This window comes from Salarias fasciatus, chromosome 8 (genome assembly GCF_902148845.1).
Source record: "Salarias fasciatus chromosome 8, fSalaFa1.1, whole genome shotgun sequence".
Classification (NCBI taxonomy): domain Eukaryota; kingdom Metazoa; phylum Chordata; class Actinopteri; order Blenniiformes; family Blenniidae; genus Salarias; species Salarias fasciatus.
In genome coordinates this window covers 9408742-9430379 of record NC_043752.1, presented here as the reverse complement: position 1 = coordinate 9430379, position 21638 = coordinate 9408742, and the positions used below count along the sequence as shown (strand labels likewise).

Below are 21638 nucleotides of genomic sequence, written 5' to 3'. Positions count from 1 at the left end.
AAATGGTCTTTGTATTTATTACTTGTATTTTTTCTATTGTGAAAATTTAAGTACATTGTCTATTTTATATATTAATTATAATAAATGTTGTACATATTGTACATAAGCCGGTGGTTGCGGCCTGGTTTTGAATGCCGTGCGGTGAGGAGAGCGACGTCTTGCACAAAGCGGCGGCGGGACCGGGAGGTGAAGAGTCGGCCTGTTCTTGACATCTTCACCGCCCGTGGGCTGAGTCACCGTCCAAATACACCGTCAAGATGTTGTGACACGGTGCGCTGACTCGGCACGTTTGCTGCCTCTGAGAGAAACTCTTAACTCCTGTGTTCATGTTATTTTGAGAAGATTATAAAAAAAAAGACAAGTGTGTTTAAGGAGATCTGAAACACTAAATACACACAAATACATAAGAACTTCAAAAACAGGGCTGATCCTTAGTTTCCCATCATGCAACTGAACAGGACGTTTCTACTTCCCCTTGTATTGTGTACATAAGAGATGAAATACACAGCAGGTTCACTTAAATACAGGCTATTTTATTTTCAGATTTATCAGTTTGACAAAATAGTAGCAGCGTGAGTAACTTTATAACGTACAAAGAACTAAAAATATTGTCATAAAAAAATTAGATCTCTTTCTCTCCTGTGCTTAATCTTTAACAGCATATAGGACTATTTCAACACACCTCCTGTAGAGAGCACTTAAAACTGTACAACATATACTCACATGCAAAAAAACTCACCACATAACATTGCAAAAAAATAATAAGAGTGCAGGAGTTACTACTGGCAGTCAAAGTGAAATGAGACTCTTTCTGATTGTGTTGCTTTGAAACTGTAACATGAAGACACAGGGTCGTCTTCAGCGTCTCTAAAAATAATGTAGTTTGTAAAATGTCTTAGAATAGGCAGCTGAGTGGAGAGAGAGGCTGCTTCCACGTGAGCGACCGCCCGCACGGCCCCCTGGTGTTCACGCAGAGCCACAGCAGAGGAGTGAAAGCTGAGTAAACATGTTGGCAGGTTGGCTCGTGACTCACTGTCATGACTCAAAAACTCCAACCAGGAGTTTAAGAAAATAAAAATAACCAGCTCCGGTGGTGAAATTCAACCAACTAACACATGAAAGGCTGCCCGGAAGAGAACAGAACAAATATGGTCACATGTTCACCGTTAAAACTTAGGATGAGGAGTGCCATGAGCAAAAAGTGTTCATAACACTGACTTCCTGTTCAGATGAGTACATTGACTTGAAGAAAAAAAAACAACAAAAAACAGGGAAAACCCGCTACTTTAAAGGTCATGTGATTCCCAAAGCGCACGAATGTTTGGTGCTGTGATCTGACCATGTGTTAAGTCCGGTGGATTTCCAACATGTGATTTTACCCCTCATGTCACTCATGGACACAGCAGTGTTTAAACAAGTCCAGGGAGACTGGTGTCAAATAACACCCGCTCAATGCTGCACGCTGAAAAAGCGAGTTTTTCTGAAAAGCTCCTGCTGTTACTGGCTTCAGTAATCACATCATGTCAGCTGCTGCACGTTTACAGACTTCTCTGATGAGCACACGGACATTTTTAAACACAAGTCATCAGTTTTATGACCGGAAGTCATCAAAAGCTTTCCCAGTCGAGCTGCGACCGATGAAAATCCTCTTTAAGACTTTGCTGCTGACAGAAATAACCACACACAGCTAGCTAATAGATTTCATATCAGCCTGACAGCGAGCGCCAAGATAACCTCAACCCCAAATGAACAAAGAAAACACCGGCTCTCTGCTGTCAGCTGGAACCGATATCCCTCTGCCGTTCTCCTCCTTCATCCATTTAACCTACATTGTGGCTGACAGAGGCCTGCTATCTGAGGACGGGCGTTAATCTCAGCCGTTCAAAGCAACGCTTATCTAATCCTGAGCGGCTACACACTCCGTGCCCCCCCACCCCGGAGCAGATGCACCGGATAATCTATCAGCTGCTCTCATCCGTGTGTCAATATCAGTGACTCCTGTGACCCCCGCTGAGGCCAAACCAACACCGAGCGGCGCAAGCCGAAGGCCACATGACGGCTTTCGAAATCCAAACCAGAGTGAAACAACAAGGAAACACAACACCAGAGACTGGGATGGTGTGAAAGTCACATGGACTAAGAAAATATGACTGTTTCACCAAAACCACAAAAAACCTTCGTTGGAAATGTCAAGTATGATTCATAACGTACGAGAGCGACTCGCAGACGCCCGGGAGGTGTGGATGCGGGACAGATTCCCTCGCACTGAGTTCCGACAAGAGGAGAACGGTGGCGATCGGCCCCCCCCCCCCGTTCGGGCCGACCCCGCTCCAGCGTCCCAGTTAGAACTCGTCGTCCGAGCTGAGCAGCAGCGTCTTCTCGGTGTCGCCGCGGGCGCCGACGGCGCTGTGGGTGCGCGAGGCGGGCGGCGCCGCCCCCCGCTCCAGCGTGGACTGCTGGGTGTACTGCTGGTACGCCGGGGAGAAGTTGTGGATGGCGTCCTGGACCATGTCGCCCGGGTTCATGGTCTCCTTCAGGCTGCTGGAGATGCTCTTCATGGGGGCGCTGCGGCCTGCCGGGGGGGTGAGGGGGGCAGAGAGCGCGTTAATGGAATTCAATGATTCAGAGAGGAGCAAAAAAACATAAAAGGAAGGAAGCGAAGGAGGATGAGAAACGGGATTTATAGTGTGTTTATAAGAGAGAGGGGAGGAATGGAAAGTGAAAGAGTAAAAAGGAGAAGAAAAGATGTGAAGATAATAGAGAGAGAGGGAAGAGGAGTGATTTAGGGCCAGAGCCTGGGGGAGAGGGAGCGCTGTGATTTAGAGGGTGTTGAACACCGAGACAAAGGTGAGGGGATGGCTGAAAACACACCAAAGGGAAAAGAGGAGAAGGGCTCAGAAAGAGGACAGGAGGTGAAAAATGGCTCCCAGTGATGTGGCGGTATGTGAGACAGGAAGTGCGAGAAGAGAAAAGAGGAGGTAGAGGAGTGGGAATGATTTAGAACGAGGGCATGGCTGTCAGCGAGAAGGAAAACAGCGACGCTTGCAGGTGGAAAAAAAAAAACCCAGACTGATAAAGAACATAAAATGACCTATAAGGAAGTGTATTCCATTCACATAGAGCAGGGGTGTCAAACATAAGGCCCGTGTGCCAAAACCAGCTGCAGAAGTTTTATCAGCATTTCACTGTATTCTGCACCAGACACTTTCATTAAAACTGGCTTTATGACGAGTATGAAGAACTTCTATTTCTAATCCGGCCACTCAAGGAGAAATTAGACTGTATGGGCAATGAGCTAAAATGAGTTTGGCTGCTCTAAGGGTCCTCGGCATGTTTTAAAAATACTTTTCTGTCTTAATGAAGATGAATAGAGCTGTTGTTTTTTTTTTTTTTTTAATAATAAATGCATCTTAATAATTCAGTAAAACAGAGCAAGGCCCCCTTCAATGTGATTGCATACCATTCTAGAACACTAATGCATTCCAGAACAAACTGCACTAAAAACAAAAAAACAAACACGTGAACATAGACACACACAAGACGGAAATGTAGAGCAAAGGTCAGAGTTCAACCTACCAAACTGTCCATATGTAGGAACAGGTCCTTTATGGTGCAGCAGAGATAAAAAAGACACATGAAGACAGATACAACAGGAGGAGACGAAGAGACAGCAAAAAGAAAAGAAAGTGGTGGAGATGAAGGTGGAGGAACAAAAAGATGGGAATGGAAGAAAAAAACATGCATGGGGACAGATGGAAAAAAAAAAACATGTTTTCTTTAAATAAGGTTTCACATTGTGTGTGTAAGTCAAAGAGAGATCTTATGGCCCGTCCTCGTCCTTCGGTCCTCACCGTGGGAGTCCAGACTTTTGTCCATGTAGACCCTGAAGGTGAACGCGTGACGCAGGGCGAGCGCAGCGAAGAACATCTCGATGCAGATGATGAAGTTCTGGTAGCCGGCGGCGACCGTGCCCTCGCCGAGGGACACCTCCAGGGAGTTAATCTGAGGGATGGCCCCGCACTTCTCCAGGATGGCCAGCAGCATGCCTGATAACAAATAAAACACCAGGAGTTTCAGCAGACCTCCAACTAAGCTTTACGTGCCGCACTTCAACAGAGGAAATGTGACGCACCCTGCCAGAAGGAGAGGAAGATGACCGACTTGACCATGAAGAACTTGAGCATGGGACTGTACGGGCTGAGCAGCTCCCGGCAGGCGAAGTAGAAGAGGAAGAGGGCGTACAGGGACAAGCTGACCGAGATGTTGTAGATGATGGTCACGTACAGGTAACCGCTGGCCACGCTGTGGAGGGAAAGGTCGAGTGTCAAACAAAGCAGCTTTTCATCAGGGAGAGACTTTCAGCGGGGCGTGCGCTGATTGTCTATTGTTATCGGCTGTGCTGAAGACTAAATTCCCCATTAGAGATTAAAGTCTCGCGCTGAAACAATTAATGGAGGAGGTGATGATCAGTCTGGAACATTAAAAAGATGAGGGAGTAATCCACGTGTTTGGAAAGCTGTGAAACACCCGAGTAGGTAACCACCTCCACACAGCCCCTCCAGTCAGAAATGAACTGAGTACATCAGCGGGGCTGATTTGGAGGGGAATTTATACTCACTTGAAGTCTCCGTCCTTGTATTTGCCGTACGCCTGCAGGATGACCGTGATGACGGCCATCAGCGGTTTGACCACGCAGAACTGCAGAGTGGCCTGCTTGCAGAAGCGCAGGAAGCCGATGGAGTAGGCCTTTCCTCTCAGGCAGCAGGTGCCGTACATGCAGCTGGACCTGATGGTGACAAACCGTCAGCGTGAGCTTCATATCAATCTCACTGAGAGAAGAAAATAAACAACAACCAGAGCTTCAAATCTGTTACATAAAAGATCCCCTTCCGAGAGGCAGAGCCAAAATGTGGAACTTACTCGATGGGCTTCCCTCGGATTTCAGCCATTATGGCACTTTCTCCTCCCAGGTACTCATAGCACAGACTCAAGAAGTTATAGATGACAAAAGCTGCAGAGAAACACAGAAAAGAGACGACTGGATTGTTAAGCTGGGCTCCACTGTCAATGTGTAACCTTCAGGTTTCTGGAAAGGCTGTTAAACAGAGAGACGCTTGTCACAAAGGGAAAACATTACCACCAAAATGAATTATGGCTTTATGCGATTCATGTGTCCCACAAAGCTGCCACAGTGTGACAGTAAGCCAACACACACACACACACACACACACACACACTACCACCGACCACCAGGCGTGAAACTAAGGCTGCTAAAACAGAAACCATGTATCACTCATGTCATTATTTATAGCCGCCATAGTTCAAAATAAGTTCAGACAAAACTGTTCCACATCTCAAAATGGGTACAAAGAGTTAGATTCTGTGGCTTATCTGAAAAGCAGATTTAGCAGCAACTGCTATGTTTGGCTGTCGCTACCATGTTTATCTCCATCTCATGGTGGGGTGGGGTGGGGGGGTGGGGGTGTCCACGTGGCTGACCGTTTCTGAAAATCATCCGCAGGAGTGCTGAGGGGATTTGCTGCACTATTGCGAAACGCAAAATCATGATGATGCAATGTGTGACGTAAATTTGTCCAACGCTGGAAGTTGTAGTTCACAGGTCAGGCAAACGAACAACATGAGACGGACAAAAGGTTAAAAGAGTGTAGAGCCGAAATATTTAAGATACACTCCTAACAAGGAGCAATAAAACTAAAAAGCACATATCTGAATATTAACCTGTTAAACTGCAGGTCTAATTTTCTCTTTATGTATTCATCAATGACCTGTTGAGCATTAAGCTGTGTGTTTGAGCCGGTGTCAGACACTGCTTGTACAATGCGCAGACTCAAATGTCTTGTTTTGTTTTCACATCGCTGAGGGACGAGATCTACCGGATCTGCTCTGAAATGCTCTCCTCATGTCTCGGCTGTTTACCGTTACACCCTTTCACTCCTCCCTGGGGAATCCCCCCCACCCCCCTCCCACCAGTGGTGCTGGTTACCACAGTGATACAGGAGACCTACATACAATGGAAATTGGAACTTCGAGGCAAGTTCGGTTGAGAAAAAACAAAAAGACATTATCTGATGCGGCATGTCTGGCTGATGAGGGAGATTTGCGAGCGCAGTTGCCATGCAACAGGTCAGTCATCCCTGCTGGGGGAGGAATACGGGCTGGGCTCGGCAGTGTCGGAGAAAGAGGAGAGCAAACCGAAGGAGGAGGAAGAGGGAATAATGGAAGAAAAAAAAAACAATTTGGACAAAAGTGGTGGCGGAAGTGTAAAAAACAAGTGCGGGGAAGGAAGATGACACCAATCGGAGGAGGGAAAACAAGCAACAACAGGCCAGCCATCTGTATGAGGACGCAACACGGCGACCACTGTCATGACAGCACTTCCTCCTCCAAGCAGCACCATACATAGAGCGCCCGAAGCCCGTGGGAGAAATGACGTGACAGCAGTTCGCCAACACGCGAGTGACGTGTGAGCAGACTATTTCTATCCTCATCCTTACGACAGACGGGTGAGAAGGAAGCGCGGAGGCAGTCAACTTCTTTTCACTGATTTCTGCCAAACTGCGATTGCAGTGAGCCGTGTGTTGTGTAATCATCTCTCGTCTGCTGGGAAAAGATGACAGCTCACCATTGTCTCCGTCACCTTACAGATCGAGTTACACTCCTGTTTCCTGTGACAACCAAACCATCTCCCGACTACATGAAAAATCGAATTCACATTCACTGAACTTTGAACAAACTATATTCTGAAAAATATGAAACGTTCTCAAGAGAAAAATGGTGTTTCTAATCCTGCCTGTTTTGAAGTCAACAGTCCATCATTGTTGACGTTAAGTTACTTCTAATCCAAGAATTAAAATCCTAACACAGCACCAACACAAGCATGACGTACGAACCTTCATAGCAGTCCCTGACTGTGTCAAAGTAGACATAGTACTGGTCGTTGGTGAAGAAGAGGAGGCTGAGCCAGGAATCGAATGCGTAGATAGGGACAATGAAGAGGATCCGCACGATGTGGCGCTGCTCCCTGGGTGAGCTGTAGAACCGGAGGTGCATGTAGATCTGGAACAGGCACAAGACAAGAGTTTTAGTTTGACATCAAGAGTTAAAAAAAAAAAAAAAAAAGACTTCCTGCATTGTTTCGTTAGGGTCAGGTTTCAAAGCTTTAGGTTTTATATAGGAAGAACTGCTTTAGTGTAAGAACATGTAGGAAGATAAGAGTGCAGAGCATAACCTTTAGACCTGCCAGCGATGACGGATTTTTAAGAAATAATTAACATCTCATAGCTGTCTGTCATTAACCTCTGAACTCAATCATCAGTATGTTCACTACCCAAGGTCATCTCACAGGAAAGTGTGAGAAAGAGAAAACTCAGACCTCACACAGCCTCATTTAGACCAAGTTCCAACTACATGCCAGTTCCTGTCTTTGTGGAAAAACAGATGCCTGAAATTTACTACTTGGATAGACAAAGCATGGGGTGGGGGCGGGGGGGCATGGGTTAAATGTCTCTCTGAGTGGGGCTCATGTTCGCACAGTGAAAATCCCACAATCATGGAAATCAAAGGCAGTGAACCATTAGCTTATTTAAACTTAATAAACGACACGTAATTTGATATGGGGCTACTTCTACTATTATGACTTGATTTAAATCAAATTCCATCCATCCCATACAATCCATTGAGGTTCATCAATGTTTGCATTCATGTTCTACATATAAACAGCTGTTGATGTTACCAAGCAACCTCTGTCCCTCCCTGGGCCCGACGTGCAGATGTGTGTTGACATGGTCACACAACCTGCTAAACAACACAAACCTGCCTGTCTTCTCCACGAGCACACACATCAGAGAGGACAATAAAACCTCAGGAGCCACATGTCCAGCTGAGTAAATACAGCCAGACTGAAAGTAATTCAGAATCAACATCGGAAAGGTTTCGCAGTATTAATGGGATGCTGTTACCTGGTGACAGGTGAGGATGAGCGCAGTCCACACGAAGAAGCCCGACACAGCCTGCGCTGCCGGAGTCATCAGGAAGATGGGCTGGTCCTGCCCCAGCAAGGGGGCTTCAGGGAGCCACGAGATGTTTGGACCCATGGGGCCTGCAGTGGGTGGGGGGCCGGGAACCGACACGAGAGGAGAGTCTTCCCCAAGCCTCTCTGACAGCGGCACGTCTCGCCTCCACAGCTTCAACATCTGGATGAGACGGAGAGGATGTCAGACACATTTTATAGTACAGGATGTGTCGGTGTGATGTCATCCATAAAGCATGAGCATTCCCATCCCTCCACCTGTAATCATTAGCCTGGAGTACAGATCACACACTCTTATCAGCGTGGTGCGTACTCTGGGAGAGGACGGAGGGTTAACTCATTGCATGTCAACATGCCATCACAAGTAAAGAATGTGTTTGTAGAAGGATGTCTGACTTCAACTCTGTTCACACAGAGAACAGATTTATTTCTTACATCTCCCAGAATTCCATTTTACCACAGTCAGAAGACAAGCTGGAACATCTACCGGGGAGCTGTGGTTTTAGGTGGGGCGCGTGTGTTTGATAAACTGTTCTTCCAAGTTTACAGAAGCAACGTGTCATTTAGCTGCAAAGCATTCTGGTATTTCAAGGCTCACTTACCCTGTTTGCAAGACCACTTAACACTGTTAGGGGAAATGTGATATTTAGAGTAAAATGCCACTGCAGCAGCGGAAATAAAACCTGGCATTCAAAGCTGAATGAATTTGATTGTTAGATTTCTGTGTACAAAACTAAATATTGCTATATTTAACAAAATGTTTTCATTATACATATAGATTTTTCATCTCTATATCTGAGCCTTGATACAAACAAGAGTAGCGAGCAGCAGATAAAAGACGAGATATATGCTGAGCCAGAGCTTCTGTAAATGACTCTTGAAGTGGCCAGAGGATAGATTACATAAACTGCAGCTGGTCACTGTCTCCAGGATGACACGGTCATGTTCCCGGGGTGTGTTTGTTCTCACACACTGACAGACAGACCGCTGTCATTGCTCAGGGAATACAGAGACCTTGACGTTACGGTTGAGGTGAAGTGGGACGGCTAACACAAACACGTGATTTTTAGACAGAAATAGAGATAATAGATAATAGAAGGGGGCATGAACGTTGAAAATTGCCATTAATTGAAAGAGAGTGAGCCAGAAAGACTTTCAGAGTGACACAGGAACCAGAAGTCATGCAGACACACAGACAATGAGAAGCAAAAGCACAAGAGACCTCATTTGGTTTCTTTACAACACTAATCATGTTAAACCCAATTTGTGAGGCACTGGGGTGTTTTCACACATGTATTTGCAAGACCAAGAGGCTTCAGGGCTCCTGTGAAAGTGCCCGTGTAACCTGTGTGACAGGTCATTTGTATTGGTTTGCCAGGGATCAGCACATCCTCATGTCAGAGAAGAAGTGAGGGCATCAGCAGCCACACACACAATGAAATGATGCTGTGCTGAAGTAAAAGGGGGACATCTGCGTGTTTCATTTGAAAGGCAAAAAAGGTCATTCGCTCTCTCTCTCTCTCTCCCACACACAGACACCAGTGGGGGGTCAGCAATAAACCAACAGATGGAAAGGGGCAAATGGGGGGGAGCAGACAGACTGTGATTATAATTCATAATAAGAAATAACATGTCTGATAGAGTGAGTTATAGTAGTAGCACGGAGTTATTAGCCAGGAAAAAGAACATTTGTTCAGCATTTAAATTCTTCAAAATAACTCACTATGCAGCTGCACTGCAGAGAGGAATTATGTTTTAACAAGATTGAGTTTCACAGAAATGAGAAAAAGAAGAAAACATAGAAATGGCTTACCTCAGCTAATAGCTAGCTGCAGAAACTCAGATTGCCTCCAATTATAAACCTGTAACAGAAACAAAGGAGTTAAATACTTTTCAAAAACTGTTGAAACAAAGTGTTTCTCCTCTGCTTTAGACACCAGACCTACCTGGATAGATTGTCTGTAGCTTTAAAATCCTCCTGAGCTCCGTCAGATGAACTGCTCGACTAGAAATAACCCAGAAAACGGCCTTAATTCCTCCTCAAAGCCGCCGCAGCGTCTCTCCCCGGACATCCATGTTGAGCCCCGAGCGGTCTGCCCCGTCAACACCTCGGCGTCTCCCACCCACCCCCTCCAACAGAGAGCCTCTAAAGTTTGCTCCCCATCTTAGAAAACTTGTGTTCGGTGCTGTTGCTGCTCTTCCCGGAGTCTAAACTCGATGTTTGTGTAGTCAGAAGAGTGTTGTCCCTCTCTCCCTCCACTCACTCTCCGCCGTTTCTCCCCGATTCCCCGTGGGATTAACGGTAGCTCACACAGCCACGCCCACTCTGAGAGGACGAGCACGCTCAGCCAATCACAAGCCCGATTACTCTTACCAACCCAAAAGAGGGCGGGGCGTCCGGCCCGCAAACTGCGCATGCGTGAGTCTATTCTGGGTCCATCAGTGATACAATGTGGAGGATGATGCCCAAAACAAGTGAACGCTGCTCCCACTCACTGATTTCATTGAATGATTACATTACAGTTCACCGTCATCACTGCGTCGTCAGTTTATGGAAAACAAAACTGTTTTTTTTATCCTTCCTAAGTACTTTTAAGGCCAATTTGTGAGACCTGTTTTTATGATTATTATGGTCAATATTGGGTGTCAGTCTCATTTTCATCAAGGGGCATTATAGTTGTTCTCAAAGGGTCGGTTGTAGCTAAAGTTAAACAACACAGAGGCAAAAATGTGCAAATGGAAACATTGTAATCTCATGGCAGTATACTAGTATTTTCATGACCATGTCAACATGTATTTTGATAAGTTGCGTTTATTGCAACTTCTGGACTTTTAAAGGAATTATTATATGAGACTCAAATTCTCAGAGGTCACAGAAAACGACATGGGGGCAGGATTAAGCCTGTGGGCCTTGAGTTTGACAGTGAGATCTAACCTATTATCCATTGGTTTAGCCATAAGTTTCAGTTTAGGAGTATCCAAACCCACTTCAAGACATTTTGAGATTCACATAAATTGTGAAGTTGAATGCAAAACATCTTGTAAAACATATCACAGTCATCACTTGTACAATAACTATGAAACAGAACAGTTCCTAATTCTGTTTAGTCAGAGTGGTCCAGCAGATGAGACAGTACACGTACACATACACATACGCTTCATACGTATTCTCCACTTGCACTGACTACATTTCGCAACTGCTTTAATGCCTCGGATAAACATGGTACTTTTCAGTAAACTACACTGTTGGGTAAAAAATCCTGATGTTGTCAGTGCATTTGCTTTTAACTTAACTGAATCACATAAAAAGTGTACAGAAATTTTGGTGGATGTTTCTATTTTGTCTGCTCTTTTTTGCTCTGATAACACAGAAACTGCACAGAGTCAAGAAATGCAGACGAAGCAGAACTTGCTGTCCTGACCTTCAGCTCCATGCTCGGACTCCTCCAGTCGTTGTTTAGACCACCTCAGTTTTGACACTATCAGTCACTTCAGTTATCATATTTCCCACGATAACGCTGCTACTTTGTAGACAATCCTCTGCTGGAAACTCAACTGTGGGAAAAATAATTGGCTTTGGCAAATGTCTGAGATTTTCGAACTGTGGAAAGATACCTGAGCACCCAGAGGAAAGTCATCCATGCACAGGGAGGACATACAAATCAGAAACCTTGACAAATAACTACTTAAAATATCTACTATACTAAACTACTATAAAATATCACTTATGAAAATGTTTTCAATGGTTTATGAGTCACAATTCATAATCCTCATGTGCATTTTCTTTCATTTCCTCAGCACTGTGAGTTAGGATAGCTAAAAAACCTAACATTGACTCAGGATTTTTATCTCGTTGGTTAAACTGTTTATCACAACATGAATGAATTTTCCTGTTCAGAAAGATGGACGGAACAATCTGGAAGATCAAGGGATGGATCAATGATCAGTATGATTAGTTACAGAATCAGAGATCAGGATTCAGTGACATCTAGTGGTGAAGTTGCAGAATAAATATAAGTGAAAACTGCTATTCAAACACTCAATGTGCCAGAGAACCTATGGTGGCCATAAAAAAAAAATTTAAAAAAAAATTGCAATCTCATTAAGAATCTCATAGACTCAAATGTTTCATGTCTCCTGGTAAGATTTTCCTCCAGTAAGAATCTTCATTAAAGGTAAAGCATCTTGTCAGAACACTGCTTGAGGAGTGTATATTTTTATTGAGTCAGAAAATATACACAAATATCATAGTAATAAAGTTGAAGCATGGTAAAGAAATGTACAGGACACTAGTCATCTTTGTTCTGGTCGGGTGCCTCCTTCTATCCCGACAGGCCTGGGCCAAATCATCCGTTCTCAATCACTGTTCCTCCAAAATATGAACATGAACCTTTCTGTCATTGCCTGCCATGATGGAAACCAAAATACACACATCAGGCAGGCTCTAAAGGTTTCCTTTCTGTCCCAGGGATGTCAGAAGCTGAACTGGACAGTCTCCTCCAGCTCCACCTTTAAACAATCTGTCACACGCTGGCAAAGGATATCTACACATTTTACATGAAATTTAAAAATAAAAAGTAAAAAACAGAGCAACAAAAGTACAAATGTAACACCAGACTTGCTTGCCACCAAGATCCTATAACTTTCTCAAGTCTTTTCATGCCTGGAGTTACAAGCTGGACTAAGGCTTTATCATATCGTACAATCCTGGTTTCACCCGCTCACTTCCTGTCTCAGGTCACATTCAGTGTTTCCAGCCTCCCCTCGGTACGACTGTGACGAGGGGCCGAAAAAAATGGGAGTTTTCTTCTTAAAAACGAGAATCCATTTCCCCTGCCATCCTCCGTCCTCTGTTTCCTCTCGAAAGCAAAGCTGAAGGCGAAATGAACACTTAAAGACGACAACACGGACGGACAAGTTTACCGACGGGAAGCAGCCTCACTACCATCTGCAGATTCCGCACACGCTCTCTCACACACTCACCCAACCCCCCCCTCCCGATCCAGTCCTTGGTCCACTTTTTTGGGCCTCGTCTCTTATTTCAGACCTTTGGGATTACCTTCTGTGTTTGTGTCGATTGTTGTTTACATATTAAATTCAGAATGAAGAACACCAGAAGCAGCAGATGTAGCTCTTAGACATTAGCAGATTGATAGTAGTTTTGTTTAATCACAGGTGTAAACCACACAATAGTTGAAAATTACTTCATTTTGTGCCTTTTTTTTTCTGTCCTTTCCTCTCTTTTTTTTTTTTTTTTTTTTTTTTTGCAAGTTGAGCCTCTGAGTTGATGGCAGGTGAACATGAGTGAAGAAGGGGCAGGATCTTTGTTTTCTGCCTCACCTCCCCCCACCAGGCCACACTCCTCCACCCAGCCTGTCCCGCCACAGGAGTCTCTTAGTCTTTTATTTATTTATTTATTTTTTATCCTCCATCAGTCTCGGCGTGGTTTAACACCGGGCATGCTCACACCGCATACCGACAGACACAAGGACGCCCTCTGTCCCCCTCCTGGAAGGGTCTGCAACGCCGACGTCTCCTCCTCTTCCTCCCACTCATCTTCTCCTCCACTCATTCATGTTTGCACTCATCCACTCGAAAAGTAAGGGGTGTTTGATACCCTACAGCTGAAAACACACAAAGACACAGCAGGGCATAATTATTTGACAAACTAAGTTTAAAAAAAATATTTATGACTAAGGCCATAGGCTCCTATTGGGCTGCATGTGTGTGTTTGTGTGTGATAAACACATCCGTACCTGCCACTGACCTGCTGACCAGTGAGGAGGAACTCACTTTGCCAGATGTTCAAATGGCACGCTGACCTGAACGTGGAGGCAAAATGGGATTTAAAGTCACTGAGTGAAGGTTCGTCAGAGCTGGAAAGAGTTCCTGAAGATTACGCTCAAACAGTACTTGCTATGAACTGAAAGTGTTGTGACAAAAATATTCAAGTAAAAGTACAAATGACTCTTAAAAGCTTCTAAAAGTACTCTCTGGATATAAAATAGAATATGAAATATACACAATATCATTTTGGAAACAAATGTAAATACACAACAGTAATTTTATTGATTAAAAGAACAAAAACTGATGGATAAAGTTGGTTGGTTGGTTAACAGACTGCATTCTTGAGTGAATAACCAGAGCTGACCTTTGATAACATGGTCTAAATTTCTTATAATTTGTAATAAACTACCAGCAAAATTACATTTACAAAGTAGAAAAAACCTCAATGAAGTAAAGTCACCCAAACATGCTACTCCTACAGTAATGCAATGTATTACTTCTACTCCATACACTCTTATACAGCATATAATTTTTTTTTTTTTTTTTTTGCTGAGCTTTGAGAAAAATGAAGGTTTTTGTTCTGACTCCATCTGAAACTCAGTGTAAACTTCCTTCTGTAACGTCAACACATCAACGACGCACACTGAGTCTTGTCCTGTGTGAGTCGTCGTACCTGCGACGCAGTGATCCGCGACTGGTCGAGGCGTGCGGTGAGGTCAGAGGAGGAGACGTTGGCGGGGGCTCCGCGGTGAAGCCTCATGGCCACCTTCCTCTCCCTCTCGGCCCGCTCTGCCCTCCCCGCCTGAGGAGAACGGTTCCCTGCTGGACACAGGAGACACACGCACTTTAACGACTGTGTGACGGCTTCCCGGCGTTTCAGAGTGACGTGCGCGATCCTGACCTGACTGCTGGACCCCACGTGTGGCCGGGTTCGGCGGAGCTGCATCTCCCTCGTTCCTGACTCTGTTGACTGCAGACGGGTTTGGACCGGACGGCAAAGCTCGACCTCCGGCTCCTCTTTGGCCTCCTCCACCTCCTCCTCCTCCTCCTCCTCCTCCTCCTCCTCCTCCTGCTCGCTCCTCTCCTTCCTTCCCCTCCCTCCTCTCTCTCTCTCCATCCTCTGCCGTCCTGCTGGCGCCCTGAGATCAGAAACACTTCCGGAGTGACTTCGTGCTCTCAGACAGCATGGCACACCTTCGAGAACGACACTCACAAACTTCAGCATGTTCCAGTCGAAGACGTAGTCGTAGGAGAAGCCCTGTCGGTGGAAAAGGTTCCTGAAGAGCTGCCTCAGATAGGAGTAATCCGGCTTGTCATCAAAGCGCAGCGAGCGACACAAGTTCAGATACGTCGAGAACTCAGCTGCAGAGGAAAAGAAGCATAAATCTCTCTTTATTTGTTAAATCGTTCTCTTTTGTGTTTGATTATCCTGGTCAAAGTGTCCATCTAGGTTCACTCACAGGGGTATCCCTTGCAGAGCACCTCAATGGGGGTGGACATTTTCTTCTCGCTGATGCGCTCGTACTTCTGCCTCTTGGTGGCAGCCTTGAGCCCCTGCCAGGGCAGAGAGCCCAGGTTGAAGTACATGAGGACATAGCCCAAAGACTCCAGGTCATCTCGTCTGGACTGCTCTGTGTGGAGACAACCACACAACGGAGGAAGAGAGGAAATGGTAAGGAGAGACGACCAGTCAGTTGAAACTTTACATGGTTTCCTTAGTTTTCCCTTTAATTGACTGTAGCAGTCGGACCATGCAGCATGTGTCCTCACCGATGCCCAGGTGTGTGTTGATGGAGGCGTAGCGGGCGGTGCCAGTGAGGTTCTTATTCTCTCGGTAGGGGATGTGCTGGTGCGTTCGGGCGTCCCGGTATTTCTTGGCCAGACCAAAGTCAATGATGTAGACCAGGTTTCCCTTCTTCCCGAGCCCCATGAGGAAGTTATCCGGCTTCACGTCTCTGTGGATGAAGTTCTTGGAGTGGATGTATTCGATCCTGCTGATCTGAACAGACAGGGAACAGAGAAGTTTGAGTTTTGTTTCGTTTTTCTGACTTCAGCTGGTCCACAGATCTATTCATGTCCCGATCATGACTCAGCAGAAATTTGAATCCTATGATATCAGCCACAGAGGACTATTTCCAGCGCCTCACTTGTTGAGTCACACATCTCTTGACATGTAAACTGATCCTCTGGCGAAAAATAAGATGCTTTCTTTTCATTTAACTCCACGCGCTTCATGTCACGCTGATCATGCGCTAAATTTGAAATTCAGCCAACAAAGATGTTCAGTCAGAAGAGAAAGGAGGAAAGACACGCTGTTGAACAGCGATACCATGGTGTGGTGCCACAGCATCGCAACTCAACACTTCCGTTAAATTCAACAGTATTTTTACAAGCTAATGACAGAAGATTTAGGATTGCTGGTGAGCACTGCGGCCAGAGAAACCGCCGGCTTCTCGTGAACCTTCGCTGATCGTGACTGGAGGAGTGCAGCTCATCCAGACTTTTTCCCCTCCTGGTTATAATGTCTAATCTACAACCGAGAGAGAGTTTTAAAGGGCACAAGTCTCATTGCCTGTTGAAATAATAGCTGATTCACTGGGACTGATCAATAACCCTGCCAGCCTTTCTGCAGATGTACAGGAGGCATTCCATGTTATGGTACCATCAGAGAGGAGGAGCGGACAGGCATCACGACAGCAGCTACAGCGATTAGGAAAGGAGGTCAAAGTGGCGGAGAAAATGGGACGAAAAGAACAAACGTGCCAGCTGTAGACCGAAGAACATATGAGGGATTAAAACGGCTGGTAAAAGACACCACGGCTGACCTCTGCCACGGGGATTAGGGCCGTCTTGTGGAGCTTCCATGTCCTACATTCGGAACCGGACTTTGGAGCTGGAGATATTGACGGGGACGTGCTTTTGTCTCCAGCCGGGCATCAAAGGTTTGGATGCAAATTATTCACAGATTTCCAATGATCCATTTGGTTCCGGTCTAAAAATAGTCTCACCCTTTCGTTCCCTGTAGCTTCCGAGCCAGCGGACGACCGCAGTGCATTGTGTGCACGCAAATGTGTAAGTTTAGCCAGTTGTCTAATACAATTAAAGGTTAATATTCGGTCTGTTATCGTTCTATCTGTCAGCCTGCAGGCCTTGAGGATCTCCTCTATAAAACTCAGTGAATCCTGATGATGCCTTCATGATACAGAAGCTCTGAGAGTAACAGCTTCACGGTGGGATAGACGAGAGTCGCTGTCAGGAAAAAAAAAAAAAAAAGCCCAGATGATCGATTGTGTTTTAAAGTGTGTGTGCTGCCAGTCTGCCTCACCATCTGGTCGGCCAGCAGCAGGACTGTTTTCAGGCTGAACTTGCGGGAGCAGAAGTTGAACAGGTCCTCCAGGCTGGGACCCAGCAGCTCCATCACCATGACGTTGTAGTCGCCTTCGGCTCCGCACCACTTAATGGACGGGATTCCCACTGAAGGAACAAGAGGATTAGGGAACAGAGCGGCTCATTATTACACAAGATTGAGGTTATGAGCAGAAACTCTCACTGAAAGAAAAACCACGTGTCCGCGACAGGAAAAAGACGTGCTTCCTCTGCAGGAAAGCAGTGTGGAGGATCTTTAGAATCACAATGCTGCAGGATGCAAGCACATCCGACTCCCTAAAGTGAAAGTGAGGCTGCACACTGATTGGCTTCTTTAACATTTCGCACACACAAACCTCCCTAAAACACTCCTATGATTGACTGAGAGACTGAATACAACCACTTTGAATCACTCACTGTTCTTTGTACTCATATTACCTGCCTTTAAAATAGCATAAGTGACCTTGAATACACTCCGGTACACTTGTACCGTGCACTTCATTTATACAGTGCCCTAATGTTTCCACTAATACTTCATCATTCCAGAAGTTTATTCATTTTTTTCCCCTCTTCTTATTAACTGTAAATAGATTAAATACCGTGACACACACACACACACACACCTGTCCTCCATATGTGACGGTCAGCAGGAACAGTTCATAAACCCCTCATTACAAAGATGGATGCACATCTGAGAGTTCGGCGGTGACTCATCCTTCTATATATTCTCAACTAAGAGGAACCGAACACTAGACTCCTACAGTGAGGAGAGCCGGGGGCTCAATTATTCTGTGAGGGGCATTTCTGCTGCCATTGTTCGGGTCCACTTAGAAACAGGAGTCACGGCGAATCAATACAGAGTTGTTCTGAGTCACCACCTTTATCCTTGAATAAACCATTGATCCAGAAGAGTGTTTTCTCTTTCAGGATGTTGATTCCCTCATCATCGGGACGCCAGAGGTCAGCGGTTGGCTTGACGAGTATGAAAATTAATCTGAACTCACCAGGACTGCTATTTTGTATTTTTGAGAAATTGCTTATTGAGGCCTTTAGAATGCAGGAGAAATGAGTCATGAACCCCCAAGAAAACAGAACACTTTCCCATTTCCAGTTTTTTTTTACATTTTATCACAACTGCAAACTGTTTTTTTTGTGTTTTATAACATTCTAATAAATTCAAATGTGAGATTACAGGATTCAGTACACCAGGAGAGTCAAACATGTTTCATTTCAGGGGTCAAAATTCATCTTGAATGGTCAGGAGGACCGGTAAAATACTGCCATGATAACCTTTAAATTTACTATGACAACACTCTCAACATAAAGCCGGGTTTAATGACAGTTTCTGCAGCAAAATACAGTGAAATATACAAAAAACATCTCAGATCGCTGTTGTATCATGCATGTTTTCACAGTCTGTGTTCATAAATCTATCTGAGATTTTGCTTTGTTTTTTGTGTACATATTTTCACAAAACAGAAAGTAGTATTTGAGAGAAGTACTTTATCTTGAGCATCAAAATAAATACAATTAGTCGTAATTTAGGCAAGGTAACAGTTTGAGTACCCCTCTAACATCAGTATTCAGCACTGCATAAATGATTGAAACTTACACTGAACAACCATAAAGTGACTTAAACGTTCCCTCATTCCTGTTGAAGAAATATTTTAGTGTCCCTGAACAACCCTAAACAGACCTTGCATACTTTTATGTGTATTTCAAGGTTAAATAGTCCTGATCGTTTTTGACATCCACCGGAGATCCAGAAACCATCCTGCACCTTAAACTCCTCACTGATTCTCCCTGTCTGCTGGTCAAGGTTTTCAAAAAAGCGAGTCTCACCTCCTCCCTGCATCATTTTGTAGAATTTGCTCTCAATGTGGAGCTGTGGGTGTTTCGTCTTCACACATTCCAGTTTGATGGCTACTTCCTCCCCCGTGGCAATGTTTGAACCTGATAAGAGAAGAGAAAGACGGAGGTGTGGTTACAACCTGAGAGTCGGGTGCGAGGGATGCAGCTGGGCGATGAATGAAACTTCTCACCAAGGTAAATGTCTCCAAAGGAGCCGCTCCCTATCTTCCTCCCGAGGCGATACTTGTTCCCCACCCTCAACTCCATGGCTCCTGGGCTTCTGAACTCACTGATGGGTTAAAACACACACGCACACACACACACACACACACAGTTACAAACAAGCACAAAGCTGTCATCAATCACTGCTGATCAATAGAGTAAAAGGACACCATGGTGCAAAGCTAGCAGACTTTCAAGTCAAAGCCCCGAGAGCCCGCTCTCAGGATCATGAAAGGAAGTGAAAACTGGAGGGCTGAGGAGTGAAAACCACTGAGCCACAGCAGTGACGTAGCAGTGCAGCCCGGGTTGAATCACTGGAACTGGGAAGGAAAATGTTGCTCGCTAGAAAGTGACTGTGAAGCAAAGTGCTTGTTGAGCTGCAGCATCTGATGTAACGACGCTGCTGCTTAGCAGACTCCTGACACCGTTACAGCCTGTGATGATGAATCGAGGACAACAGCACAGCCCGACCAAGTGTTTAGAAAGTGTATGGGGAGAAGGTGAGAGAAGAGAGCGTGGAGTTGTGTAACATGATTTAGTCAGAGCTGCAGGATGTGTGTGTGTGTGTGTGTGTGTGTGTGCTCATTTCACACATGCTTCTCAAAGCACTTCAAAGGAGTGTGGTCCTGTGTACAAATGATTTGCATAAACTCCCAGCTTCTCCACCGAAGTCTCCAAACAAAATCTGAGTGAGTCATGGTTTCCTCACCCTGAAGCCCCATGTAGCTGCAGCACAGGCATAAAGCATGGGGGGCTCCAAGGTGGGCAAGACGACCCCCCCCCCCCCAAAAAAAAACAAAAAAAACAAAAAAAAACACTTCACAAGCCACTTTTGACGTTGCATTGATCGGCTGAATAAGTCCAAGTGTTGACTGCATTGTGGAGCTTCATGCACCACAGATTCCTCTGTGCAGGGACGATAAATGAAAGCCGTGCTACACATGACCAAACCCTCACGTCGGGTCTCTCCTGCTCGTTTTCTCTGACAGCATCCACTGTTACAAAACTGAGAGCCACTATTGCAGCAGCAAGAGGAGCTGCGCGCACGCACGCACGCACGCACGCGCACGCACACACACACACACACACACACACACACACACACACACACACACACACACACACACATAGGCCAGACCCGCTATTTTCACAAGGAGGACTTCACACACGTTGCCCCAGATACCACAAGAGTGTACATAAGGACGACACACACACACACACACACACACACACTCACACACACACACACACACACACACACACACACACACACACACACACACACACACACACACACTGCTCATCTGTAGCTGGCCATCAGATGTGGCAATAATTCCCATAACCACACCCTCCAGATAGGACCTCTGAACATGCGCACCCCCAACACCATTCTTCTATTTGGACTCGAATTTGCCTTAATGCACACGCACACGCACACGCACGCACGCACACACACACACACACACACACACACACACACACACACACACACACACACACACACACACACACACGCATCCAGACACCTTGACCAGCCAACACACCTCAGCCCCCCCTCCTCCCCCTCCTCTCACCTCCTCGGTGGTCTCACTCAGGACCCTGGACAGCGACGCACCGACGCGTCTCCGGACGGCTCATAACCTCAGAGACGCGACTCGAGTCTCCACCCCGGCAAATGTTATAAAATCCAGTCCGAGTCGAGCAGATCCGAGGCGACGAGCCTCCGCGAGAATCTACAGAGTCACGATTTGTTTTGGATTTTTTTTTTTTTTTTTTGCAGGAAACTAGACAGTGAGGTCCTTCCCTCGCTCTCTCGCTCTCTCTCTCTCGCTCTCTCACTTCACACCATTGACAATATCAATGATGTCATGCTCAGACCTGCTCAGATGCCCGGATTGTCTTAAAGCCGCAGAATGCAGACTGTGTTCAGGCATGAATGAAGCTCTGCCCTCACTTTAAACACTTCCAAACAATCGCCAATTATTAGTTTTTTCTTTTCGTAAATTATGAAAGTAGAAGATCTGAGAGTCGTCTGTGTTTGGTTGACCACATGTGACCGACTCCAGGATGCCAGAAAAAAAAAAAAGCATTAATTCCATTCAGGTTAAGCGCCTCCTTGTGGCCAAATGGAGGGATCGTTTGAAAGTTTTATTATTACCAATGTATCAAAAATTTTAATTTAAACAAAGACCATTTATTATCCTTTTATACAATGTTTTGTAATATCTGCATTGATGATAATATAAAACATGATTAAAATCTCTTAAATGAAGGTCTGGGTTTAAACAACCTTTATACTTCCTTCAGCCATCAAGCTGCTGAAACTTCGTACTAAACAGATGAGATGTTTATCCTGTTTCTG

The 21638-nt window shown here is 45.3% G+C and overlaps 2 protein-coding genes across 3 annotated transcripts; both read right to left on the bottom strand.

The window, feature by feature from the left end:
* Nucleotides 1–515: 515 nt before the first annotated feature.
* On the bottom strand, nt 516–10323 carry tmem184ba (transmembrane protein 184ba). 2 transcript variants are annotated; one of them, XM_030098072.1, is made up of 10 exons: nt 9997–10323; nt 9864–9912; nt 7980–8213; nt 6912–7077; nt 4921–5011; nt 4619–4786; nt 4133–4302; nt 3852–4046; nt 3577–3603; nt 516–2572 (listed from the first exon to the last, which is right to left on the bottom strand). In XM_030098072.1, the coding sequence occupies exons 3-10, from the start codon at nt 8211–8213 to the stop codon at nt 2343–2345; spliced, it is 1281 nt and encodes a 426-aa protein (XP_029953932.1). In that variant the 5' UTR covers nt 9864–9912; nt 9997–10323; the 3' UTR covers nt 516–2342. The 2 variants fall into 2 exon arrangements, with proteins under 2 accessions (XP_029953932.1, XP_029953933.1); XM_030098073.1 differs by lacking the exon at nt 3577–3603.
* A 3146-nt stretch (nt 10324–13469) lies between these two features.
* On the bottom strand, nt 13470–21103 carry csnk1e (casein kinase 1, epsilon). Its single transcript, XM_030098075.1, has 11 exons — nt 20851–21103; nt 19246–19343; nt 19046–19156; nt 17163–17311; nt 15608–15836; nt 15298–15468; nt 15051–15199; nt 14739–14976; nt 14511–14656; nt 13807–13872; nt 13470–13674 (listed from the first exon to the last, which is right to left on the bottom strand). Exons 2-10 carry the CDS (start codon nt 19319–19321, stop codon nt 13840–13842), a joined length of 1302 nt encoding a protein of 433 aa, XP_029953935.1. The 5' UTR covers nt 19322–19343; nt 20851–21103; the 3' UTR covers nt 13470–13674; nt 13807–13839.
* Between the last annotated feature and the right edge of the window lie 535 nt (nt 21104–21638).